This window comes from Solanum tuberosum, unplaced genomic scaffold (assembly GCF_000226075.1).
Source record: "Solanum tuberosum cultivar DM 1-3 516 R44 unplaced genomic scaffold, SolTub_3.0 scf00087, whole genome shotgun sequence".
Classification (NCBI taxonomy): Eukaryota; Viridiplantae; Streptophyta; class Magnoliopsida; order Solanales; family Solanaceae; genus Solanum; species Solanum tuberosum.
In genome coordinates, this window is record NW_006239017.1 from 1,441,297 (window position 1) to 1,452,749 (window position 11,453).

An 11,453-nucleotide genomic window follows, 5' to 3' on the forward strand; every position below is an offset into this window, starting at 1 on the left:
AAAAAAAAAACCTATTCCCTATTTTTAACCCAATGACCCGACCCCCTCTAGGATAACCCGGTACCAATTAACCCAATTACCCATTTCCATTTACCCATGCCCTCTCTTTAGATAATCTCATTTTCTCCCAAATTTACCCATTAACTTCTCCTCTGATTTCTACAGCGATCTTGCAGCCAAAATAATCTTTTATCAGCTGGCTACCAACTGATGCACTTTCCTTTTCAATATAATCCATGAGGGAGTAACTATTTTCCATTCCAAAAGCATTTTGGTTCTCTTTCGGAGAAGAATTTGATTTAGGACTATCTAACATAGATCTGTTTGGCAAGGTCATCACCCACTGCACTACTGACATCTTTCTTTTTACTTTAACAGGTTCATTCAATGAGCTCGTCGTTTGTAAAAGTGGCCAACCAGGAGTAGTAGCAGCAGCAGCAGCACAATCTTCGGTAGGAAGAGAAACTGAACCTAGTGAAAGAGAACCTTTCTTGTGTTTTCCTGAAGGACTTGTGTTTTCCTCTTTTATGTTTTGTGTACCATTTGTCCATCTCTCCAAAGTTCTAGTCACTTCACAACTGAACCTTCCAAATTCCGATATCTCAGATTCACCAAATTCAGACTCGCAATCCTTTAAAGTAGAAATTCTTTCTAGATAAAGACTTGGTTTTGGATCACTAAAAGAACCTGTCATCAAGAACAGAACAAATTCAATTTTCTTATGTAAATAATTTTTTTTTAGCTCAAATGTGCAAGCAATCTTGAAGTATCATCAAACCTTTGAGTTGGGAAGTAGAGGTTCTTCTAAACAAAACTTTCCCATTGTCAATTGCCATAACTTCAGTAGTGGTAGGCAGCTTCTTCGCACAATATTTAGCAATTGAGGTCCAGCCCCTATACAAGTCCGCTTTCAAATATAATTAGCAAGATATATATGAATCGAAAATACAATAATGGGTAAATTTGGGAGAAAATGAGAATCTCTAAAGAGTGCTGGGTAAATGGAAATGGGTGAGATTATCTAATTGGTACCGGGTTATCCTAGAGGGGGTCGGGTCATTGGGTTAAAAATAGGGAATAGGGTGTTTTTTTTAAAAATCCGGGTAATTGGGTCAATTTGGATCAATTTTGGGGATTCCGTCTAAATGAGGGGTAATTTTGGTGAAATTAGTAACGGGAGGGGTACGATTAACTTCATTTTAACGGCGAGGGTAAAGTCAAACAATAAACCAAAGTTGGGGGGTATTTTTGACCCTTTTCCCTAAAGAATAAGTAAAGAATCAAAATTCTTTCCTGAAATATTAATATGAAAATTATTATAAGATATCTTATTTGCTGATATCAAAATAAGTAAATTTAATTTGAACCAAAAAAGATAAACAATCAAATAATTGATAAGGTGAGTGTACAAGTAGTCCCTTGAAGAATCGTTATGTAAAAAAGGTCAAATATTATATACTATCTAACATGTCTATTTTCAACCTTGAAATTGGAAGCTACAACACCAATATCAACACCACACTCAGTATAATCCCACAACTGGGGAGAGAACGATAGAGCAGACCTTACCCTTATATTGTAAGGGTAGGAAGGCTGTCCGATAGACCCTGGCTAAAGAAGAGATGACAAGTAAGCAATAATAATTTCAGGAGTCACCTTTGTTAGGAAGAACTTTACCCCAATATGGGGCTTTCCGGCACGAATCCGAATTTAGTAGGGCTCCAATGTGGGTACTGGACATCGGGTGGGAAACCAAAAAAAAAAAACAAGCAATAACAACAACAAGATAAACCCTGAAATTGGAAACTACCAAACCTTTAGAAATCAAATATTTTAAAGTTGATTTTCCTCAAAAAGTTGGCATTGCTTAAACTTGGCATTACTATCCTGTCTGTATGAACTTTGCATACAAAAAAGATTCAGTCATTTCAAAAATGACATTCCTTGTTTTAAGAGACAATGGTTACAACAACTTACAAGATTGAAACAATTGAACTGCTTCAAATCAATGAAGGGCTCCAATAAGGAACCCTGACCAAGGAGGAATTATCTGCAAGAGGGAACTTAATCCCAGATCCTGATAATCAGAGTCATATAACATATTAGATATCTTTGGGGAATTTAGAAGTACAAACAATTTACATACTCTTACATACACAGAATCTCCTCCTCCCAGGCAGGGTAAATCCAGGTTGACCACAACCCTGCATGATAGCTTTAAACCAGAAAGTTAGACATGAACAGACAGTGAAATGTAATTCAAATTATTCGCACTGCTTGTGTCAACCTCATCAAGGATTAATTGGACTAAAATTTCAACTTCTCTAGTAAATTAAATTTGAACAAAGGCCACTGGTGGTGCACTAGTCACATCTATAGCACGAGTTATAGTCATGTGGAGATGAAGAAAGCAGGAAACATCAGTATTTTTAAAAAAAAAACTCTACTTGGCTAACACTCCAGAAGGAGCTAAGTTTAACAAACTAAAATCCAAAAAAGCTGATATTTCCAAATCTTAAGATCTACCCTCCTTTTTTCTCCCGCCACCTTAATAATTCCAGGGGGACAAATTGTTAATTCAGCGAATTGCAGACATCATGACATGCTGGTATACATGTTGAACATGTTAGAAGCTTTAATCATGTTGGATTTGGCAGCATCAAGCAATGGATCTGCCTGGATTGCCTTGTCAAAAGAGTCCTTTGCTTCGTTCCACTTCCCTTCAGCAACATATACAAGACCTAAATTGTTTAAAGCAGGTGCATATCCAGGTTGCAGTTCAAGTGATTTATTGAACATTGCCTTTGCACATTCATACTGTTTTAGCTGCCGATAGAGATTTCCAAGGTTTGAAAATATTGTGTGTGCTTGTTTTGGTGTAGCTAGCGACAATGCTTGTTTATACACCTCTTCAGCTTGAGAAGACTCCTCGGATAGTTGCAGTGAAATACCTATAGTGCAATTTCTTTTTCAGCAGACATGAAGGCTATTTTCACGATGATTAAATATGGAGAAGAAAAGAGGAGGAAAAAAGATGTGCATGACATTGTGTAAGAGAGATGCATTTACCAAGATTTGACCAGGCATAGGTGCAGTCCTTACGGCGTGCAACTGCAGCCTTGAGGTACATTTGAGACGTCTTAAATTGTTGGGTACACAGACTATGAAGGCCAAGCTGATGCCATTGAACAGCATCAGCAGGATCTTCGGCTATTGCCTGTCATTTGCAAAATCAGAATCTAAAATCCAAGCTTTCAGTCCAAACTTCATTTTACAAGAGTGTCGCAGAACATAGTGAAAATTGAAGGTCAGGAAGCAGATGCAAGGTAAAGAAGCTTAAATGCAGTAAACACATGCAAGAAAGAGTTTGACAACTGATTTCCTTTCACAGTAGAAGATAAAGTTCAAGCAATTCCAACTCAAAAACAACTTGATAAGTAACCACTTGCACCATAGAGGAAGTACATATAGATCACCTTATCACATGTTCAACTACTCCCTCCGTCCCATATTAGATGGGCACTTTCTATTTTACAGGGTGATTAGGAAATCATTAATAGAATGATTAACTTTATTATTTTGACCTTTGTTCATATCAATGCACATATAAATAAGTTAGAAAATAATACACATAGAGTATAGGAATAGCTAGTATTGGGAATTGTTCACATTCCAAAGGTCATATTAATTGTAGGGGTAAAACGAGAAAAATTTAATTAATTCTATCCTGATTTAGTAAGTGATCAAATAATATGGGAAAACTATTTTTAGTAAGATGCCCATCTAAATAACCAATCCCCTCACTGAAATCAGAAGTTAACAAACTAAGTAATAAGTTTTAGATAAAAATATAAAAACTTTAAAGCTTACCTGCTTTAGACTGTAGATAGCATGCTCCTTGACTTCCACCAATTCATTATGCTCAATTTCAAATCCTGCCACAATTTCATGTTGGGCCCTGTGGACCATGGCGAGACCAGCCCATGCTATTGGAGGCTCTATCGAAGTAGAATCTCCTTCTCTTAGTATTGAGGCCATCTCACTACCAGCCCATGAGAGCTGCTCATTGGGATTCTGGGACCTCTCTGCATCCCTGATGCGGTGAACTCCAACCGCATATCTTGTCGCTAAACAATTAGGATCAATTTTTCCTGCCTACTCATTAAAGAAAAAGAATGTAAATTACTTATACAAGGTCAACATTAATGCATCTATTCAAGAAGCCTAGGAATCAATATCTTGTAAGAACAAATAAAAGAGAGGATTAAAGCTGTTTGTAGCCTTGAAGAAGAAGTACCTTTTCCAAGCATTTAGCAGAGCTCCTATGATCACCCATCAAGTAATAAGCATTAGCTAGATTTGTCCAAATGTGAGCTGCTTTCGAGTCTGCTTTTAAAGCTGCTAGTAAACACTCTTTGGCAACATTGGCTGCAGTGACTTGATCTGCAGAAGTTCCATAAAGAGTATTTGCCCCCGCACCTGAAACTAACAGCCAATGCTTACTAGTTAGTCTCTGTTTTCTTTTTCTTTAAATTGTTATATCTATGTTTGAAAACATGCTAATGAGCACCATCAGTAAAATAATTGATAGCCTAAGTATATTTTTGCAATGCTCTGTAACCATAAATCTGATAGCCTAAGTATATAAATAATGAAACACGTAAAATCCTCTTACCTGCCACTACTGAACCATATTTATATAAGATAAGGGCAGCATAGTTGATTAATGCCGTGGGATGGTTCTGATCTTTTAGAAGTAGATCTTGGAAGCACTTTTCCGAAAGCTCTAGATTCCCACTGGAAAGACATTGTCAAAGTGATTCAATTCAGCAAAGAAAGTAGCTCAAGTGAACAATATAGGAAGACATGCCTGGTGAAATATTAATCAGTTAGTGTATCTACCAAAGGTGATTAACAGGATCAGAACATCCCCCACCCCACCCAAAAAAGAAAAAAAAACTATCACCAATCAAAAGAAAAAGACAAACACAGATATCAGAAAGCAGAATATGCATTTGATAAAATACCAGTGTATGAAAAATTGCAAACCTATAAAAGCACTGAAGCTTGCAGACAATGACTGCTATAAAGACAATCTAATCAATTGTAAAAGTTATATGGAACGAAGCATTTGATCAACCTCACCAGGAATCCTAAAGTTCCACTCAAATCCATGATGGGTTAAGCTGATTCTCAAGAACGGTGACTGCTTAAAATAGGTAACTGTCTGTATCACCATTTGCAAGATCTAATTACTCTTGTTGTATAAGGTCATGGGATTTGCTTTGAAGGATGACTATTAAAAAGTGATTGAGTCAGAGATACCTAGAGGTTCTCCTATTTATGAAGAATAAGTAGGTTAGTTCCTGAAAATGGTCTCCCTACCCACAAGATAAACACTTCCTTTTTTAATGGAACAGCAATTACCGCCATCAGAATACAATATGCTTTTTAAGCACCCAAAGGTGTGGTCAATGAAGTTGGAGACTATGAGGTATCAGATTTAAATCCCTGAACTAGGTGATTTCTTCCAATTAGCCTGAGCCTCGGCTGCTAGAGTTGCCCGGTACTTGTCCTGATAGGAGGGAGAAGATGCTGGTGGACTAGTCAAGGTGCAAAAAAGCTAGCCCGAGCACCAACAACAACAACAACAACATCAACATCATACCTAGTAAAATCCCACAATTGGACAATACTAGTAGCACAAACAAATAATACGATTACCGATGCAAAAGAAATAACATGTAATAATAAGAAGTATAAGAAAGGAAGAGGAAAAGAAATACTAATACCACTAATAAGGGAAACTAGATAGTGCGACTACCTACCAAAACTTCTACTCTAATTCTCGACCTCTATAACTTCCAATCTAGTGCCATGTCCTCGGTAAGCTACAGGTGTTTCAAATCTTGTCTAATCACCTCTCCCCAATACTTTTTCTGCCTACACTTGGGTAGAGTGTGCTCTGGAACTCCAACACTTGGGTTGAACAAAAAAGGCTCAATATTTCACTATTCAGGAGTAAGGGAAAGCAAATGCGATCTAAGCAAGACGCCCTGGAATTCCATTCTGTAGGGAAGGAGGACCTACTGAATAAGTCTCCAATCAATCGTAGGCGGGTGAGAAAATGATTTGCCTCTTTCATTTAGTGTTCATTGTCGAATCGGACGCTTAACCCCCGCCCCCAACTACGGGGGAAGTCACACTTTAACTTCCTGCCTTGACCTAGGCCTCACATCGATCGTTCTGTCCACTGAACTCATCAATCAACCTTGACCTTGACTCTCACTACGTACTCCAACTCTATCTATTAATGAAGACGCTTTATCTAATGAAGCAGGAAGAAGACTAGGAAAGCAATCGAACAGACAAGGCTCTGTAAGAGAAGAGCTAACTGGAGTACGCCTGGAACGACGAACGAGGAGTATGAGAAGAGAGTTTCGAAGGTCAGATCGGGTTGGCTGGTAAAGCTTGTGTTCCAGGTCAATAAAGACTACAAACTAGTACTGCTAACAAGAAGCTAACAAAGCGAGGCTGCTAAAGAAGAGCTTGTTCCGGTTCCGGATACGAGAATAAGAAGAACGGAAGTACAAGAGGACAAGAAGGAGAAGAGGCGAGTACAGTTTCACTTCAGTTTCACTTGCTTGGTAACCTCTTTCCCGGTCAGAGATAGGAAAGAATCCAAAGCTTGCAAGGATGTTTACCTCTACCTCCACTCAGACCCACCATAGTGAACCTCTCACATCTCATCACTGGGCATCTGATCATCTCCTCTTCACATGCCCTAACCATCTCGGCTCACTTTGTCCATCTTGTCTGCCACGGAGGTCACTCTCACCTTGTCTCAAATATCTTTGTTCTTAATCCTATCTTGCCTAGTGTGCCCACAAATCCATTTCAATATCCTCATTTCCGCTACCCTCATTTTCTGGACATGCGAGTTCTTGACCGCCCAACATTGCGCCCCATACAACTTAGTTGATCTAACAACCACTTTATAAAACTAACCTTTAAGACTTAGCGGCATATTTTTATCACACAAGACGCTGAATTTGAGCCTTTATTTTATCCACCCGCTCCAATACAATGTGTGACATCCTAGTCTATCTCACTATTTCCTTGAATTATAGATCTCAACATTATGCCCCATACAACATAGCTCGATCACGACCATCATAAATTGTTATCTATTTAGAAATCTAAGGTCTGTATACTTTGTTTTTTGAGGGGTAAGTTTATGACATTATCATCTTCAAACCCCATCTGTCTGAAGCTATTGCATTGTTTTTGCCAATAATGCAATCAGAGTGACCAGCTAAGAGCCACATTACCAGGTTGGAAAAGCTTAGGCATAATTTCTATAATCAGAACAGTATCCACAATCAAAGCAAAGTATGAGTTGATTAACCTTTTCTCTCCCTTTTTTAGACATACTGGGTCAAAACTTTTCTTCAGCATAAAGAAACATTAGTAAACATAATTTCTTTTGAGACTTTCAAGCCATCATAACTCAAATTTCATTTTCACACGGCTTAAGCAAGATATGATACTGAAGATTCTATTGTCCATAAATGAAAGAGAGAAGTTCCAGCGGCCAAGTTGAATCATCAGTAGATATGATCAAATGTGCATGACTTCAAGAAAAGAGAAATCCAATGTCATATACATGTTTGTTCCCATTTTGCGATCATTTGTGTACCCCAAAGGGTTTTTACCACTTGAGGTCCCCTAAAAATATTTTAATTCAAACTGAAAAGCAAAGAAAAACTATTTCACAATAAATAGGGAAGTGACAGCACAAAAGATTTACTCATCACTAAATGGAACAGTATAAGTCATAAATTTTTTTCCTTTAGAGTTGCAACGTCAATAGAAACATCATTTAGCATATATGATATTCTTTATCTTTGCCTTTTTCAACACATAAATACAAAGTGCTTCTCCACCTCTCCAATTGTTTTTAGCTTCTACATCAATCTATTTTTCATTAGTATTATTTGATCAAACACTAGAATATTAAAATGATGACATTAATACACACTCTGAATAATACAGTAAGTAACCTAATGCCCCTTTATACCTCTGGAGACAAGCAATTCCAAGATTACCGAGGCAATCCAAGTTGTCTGGGGAAATCTCCAACAAAGTTGAGAAAACTGATATAGCACTCTACATAAACCATAAGCGTCAAACGATAATCAAAGAAAGTTCCAAGTATGTCAATGAGTTAGAGCCAAAATATAAACATAGCTGCACCTGCAAACGACCCGATCTAAGAAGTATTATGCCAAGAGCATTCCAAATAGATGCCTGCCTAACATCAGCTTTCACAGCCTCCTTAAGTTTAGCAAGAATATTTTCAAGCTCTTCAGGGTCTAATTCCTCATCTGAACTACAATCTTCCAAGGTTCCAAGCAGAATACACTGCACCAGGAAGAGATGTGGAAGTATGTGGGTAGCAGTAATTACATATTTAAGTTTGAAAAACTAATAGAGAAACATTGACTACAAAATTTGCAATTTCTCTGAGTGTAAGTTCATTCATACCTGTGCATGATGAACCTGGACTAAAGAAAGCAACTCAGGCCTGTCTATTGCTTCCTCAGAGCGAACTAAAATTTCTTCCGATTTCTCATATGCCAGAATCGCCTAGAATGAGCTGTTCAGTGCAAGAGAGAGAATGAAAACAGACCCAGGAAAAGAACAGTGCAATCCATAAGCTACCTTTTGAGGTTGACCCATCCTTTGATACATCAAGCCAAGTACAAAATGTGCATGTGCATTCTTTGGCATTTTTCGTGCAACATGTATCAAGCCCTACAAGCAAAGTAGATGTATCCAGCAAGAGTTAAAACAACTGCACCAAGAAGGTATTTAACTAATCTTTCCTCTGACAATCAAAACAAGATGATTTTACTAGCACAATTACCCTTATTTTAAGGGAAAAGAAAAGCAGAAGATTAAACTGGCACAAGATGAAGCACAATCAAGAAGAACTTTCCTAGAACTTTGGGATGCCCCTTGCATCTAGTAGAATCAGTTTTGTTGCCCGTCCAAAGCTATGTTGCTTAGCAGCTGAAGCAAAAGACATATTCGTTCTACTTCCCAATCATTTACATTCCTTCTAAGAAAGAGATTCCATCCTTGTGTTTTTTTTGTTTTTTAGGTTAAAAACATAGAATGTATTTTGTTCATCTTCCAGCAAAACGTTACAAATGATCTGAGAGAGATTACAATCAGTGAATTACCCTTGTGTTGAATATAGACAGTATTATTTATTAATACTGAAACTAGTTATTTTAACAAGTTACTTATTGTAGTACTAAATTCATATTTTGGTATTTTAACGTTTCAATTAATTATATGCTTCAATCCTCACTTTTCGTTTCAAGTCCCGTGAATTTTGTTGCTTTCTCACTTTTTGCATTTGAAAACACTGCATTCAATTCAAGTGATGAAAAAATATGATATGGAAAACATTGAAAAGAATTAGCTCTCACATAAACATAGATACAGGCACAAATCTAGGTAACAAAAGACAAACATAAGTCAAAATATTCATTACGAACACCAAGTTGGTCTCAAGAAATATGTACAAGTTGTGCATATAAATGAACTCGAGTTCATGCAGAATTGCCTGTCAACCTTGTCCAACTATCAATATAGCAAATATAAATGGATCAAAATACAACTCACAGTTTTAAGACTGCTAACTTTTTCTTCCCGAGATGAAGGGACCCCGTGAACATTATGATCAGCCTCTGCATCAGCTCCATTACAATCAGGAGGACAGTCTAACTTACCCATTCTTGAACGGCATTTTCCCAATTTTTTCAATTGTTTACCTTCTGTTTCTGCAATCTCTATGTCTTTCTTCAGCTTATCCTGACAAATTTCATCAGCTATTACCCTGCAAATATATCAGACCCAGGTTAAAGTAATAAATTATTCTTGTCCCAGCAATTATGTTAACCTAATAAAGCTAAACAATAAAGCATCATATCGAGGTGAATCACCTCTGCCTGTATATGAACTCATTTTCCAAGATTTATTTTCTTTGGGCAGAGGTGGGCCGAGAAAGAACTGGGAAAGGTGATTAGATAGGACATGCACAACTTAAACTTACTGAGGACATGTAGGAAGGTTTGGAGGTCGAGGATTAGAGTAGAAGGCTAGTAGCTAGCCGAGTGTTATCGCATTTTATGTGGGAGATGGGGGGCTAGCCTCCTCCTTTCCTCTTCTCTTAATTAGCGGTATTATCTAGTAATCACGTAGTCTCTTATTCTTCAATTTGTATTACTATTTGTTGCTTCATTTGTTTTGTATCTTGCTATTTTGTTCTCATATTTTTCTTGCAATCATGCTTCGATTTTATTTTTTTTTGAGCCGAGTGTCTACCAGATACAGTCTCTCTGCTCCCACAAAGTTAGGGGTAAGGTGCATACATTCTAGCCCCCCACGGACCCCATTGGTGGGATTACATTAGCTATGTTGTTGTTGTTGGTATTTCTCACTTTTTTCATGGCTGCCAGTTGAATTTTTAATAATAGCTATAACAATACTATATAGGTTCATCTTCACTTACAACTACTTCCTTCCCAAAAGGAATGCCACTCTTATTAGTGAGTGAATCATAGAGTTTTACTTTGAGTATGATCATTTCAGACTATTTTAATACTATCAACTCCGAAAGTTGAAATTATAATAGTTCCAAATTCAAACTGAAAAACACATGCTTAAGGAGTACAAACTATTACAGAGCAAATGTGGAATCAAGCCTAGCCCTCTTTCAAATTAAAAAAAAAAATCCGAAAACTCTAAACAATTCAAGTTTCTTCCTTCATTTCTTCTATTTTATTTAATAAAAGTATCAAGTAGAACCTGGATATACATGCAGGAGATAGAGCAGCGACGGGTACTGAATCATTGCCGTCGGAATCAGGAGGGTCAACGTTGAGGTCAGCCAAAACGATTTTCGACGGCTGATACTGAAGTGGTGGCTGTAACCTCAAGTTTCCGGAGGTCCTATCGACGCCGGGACATTCTGACTTCATTGAAGGAATTTTGACGGAGTTGGACGCCGGAATTTCTGACATTTTGGACGCCGAACGAAAAATCTTCTGCTGAAAAGGTTCCTCTTTGGAATGAAGTTTATCTTTTGGTCCCTGACTTTTTGTCTAAATCCAGTTTCCTCACTATGTTAATCTATTATGTGTATTGGTACCTAATATTTTATCTGAGATTCAATTGCATTAACTATTGCATACATTGTAATTTCACCAGCATGTGTCATCTTGAAAGTAAGGCATGTTATTTGCTGTAAAAGTGATTTGATAATGTAAAATTAGTTATATCATTCTATGGACATCAGTTAAACTCATTTTATTTTCAACATATTTATCCTAATTATAACGTACACTGATAAAATAAAAATAAATTTTCCACTACTATTG

General features: G+C 37.2%; 2 protein-coding genes across 3 annotated transcripts in view; both read right to left on the reverse strand.

The window, feature by feature from the left end:
• The window catches only part of LOC102581636 (uncharacterized), a 5,732-nt gene extending 4,803 nt beyond the window's left edge, over window positions 1-929 (reverse strand). Inside the window, exons 1-2 of the mRNA XM_006347354.2 lie at window positions 779-929; window positions 12-687 (exon numbers count right to left, since the gene is read on the reverse strand). Coding sequence (XP_006347416.1) covers window positions 134-687; window positions 779-836 — 612 coding nt within the window. The 5' untranslated portion in view covers window positions 837-929 and the 3' untranslated portion in view covers window positions 12-133. The remainder of the gene's footprint in view (window positions 1-11; window positions 688-778) is intronic.
• A 1,379-nt stretch (window positions 930-2,308) lies between these two features.
• LOC102581966 (probable UDP-N-acetylglucosamine--peptide N-acetylglucosaminyltransferase SPINDLY) lies at window positions 2,309-11,186 on the reverse strand. Of its 2 annotated transcripts, none has more exons than XM_006347356.2 (11): window positions 10,882-11,186; window positions 9,697-9,910; window positions 8,725-8,817; window positions 8,548-8,649; window positions 8,257-8,424; window positions 8,081-8,169; window positions 4,676-4,797; window positions 4,298-4,479; window positions 3,871-4,155; window positions 3,070-3,217; window positions 2,309-2,951 (listed from the first exon to the last, which is right to left on the reverse strand). In XM_006347356.2, exons 1-11 carry the CDS (start codon window positions 11,094-11,096, stop codon window positions 2,596-2,598), a joined length of 1,974 nt encoding a protein of 657 aa, XP_006347418.1. In that variant the 5' UTR covers window positions 11,097-11,186; the 3' UTR covers window positions 2,309-2,595. The 2 variants fall into 2 exon arrangements, with proteins under 2 accessions (XP_006347418.1, XP_006347417.1); XM_006347355.2 differs by having other exon boundaries at window positions 4,298-4,485.
• Between the last annotated feature and the right edge of the window lie 267 nt (window positions 11,187-11,453).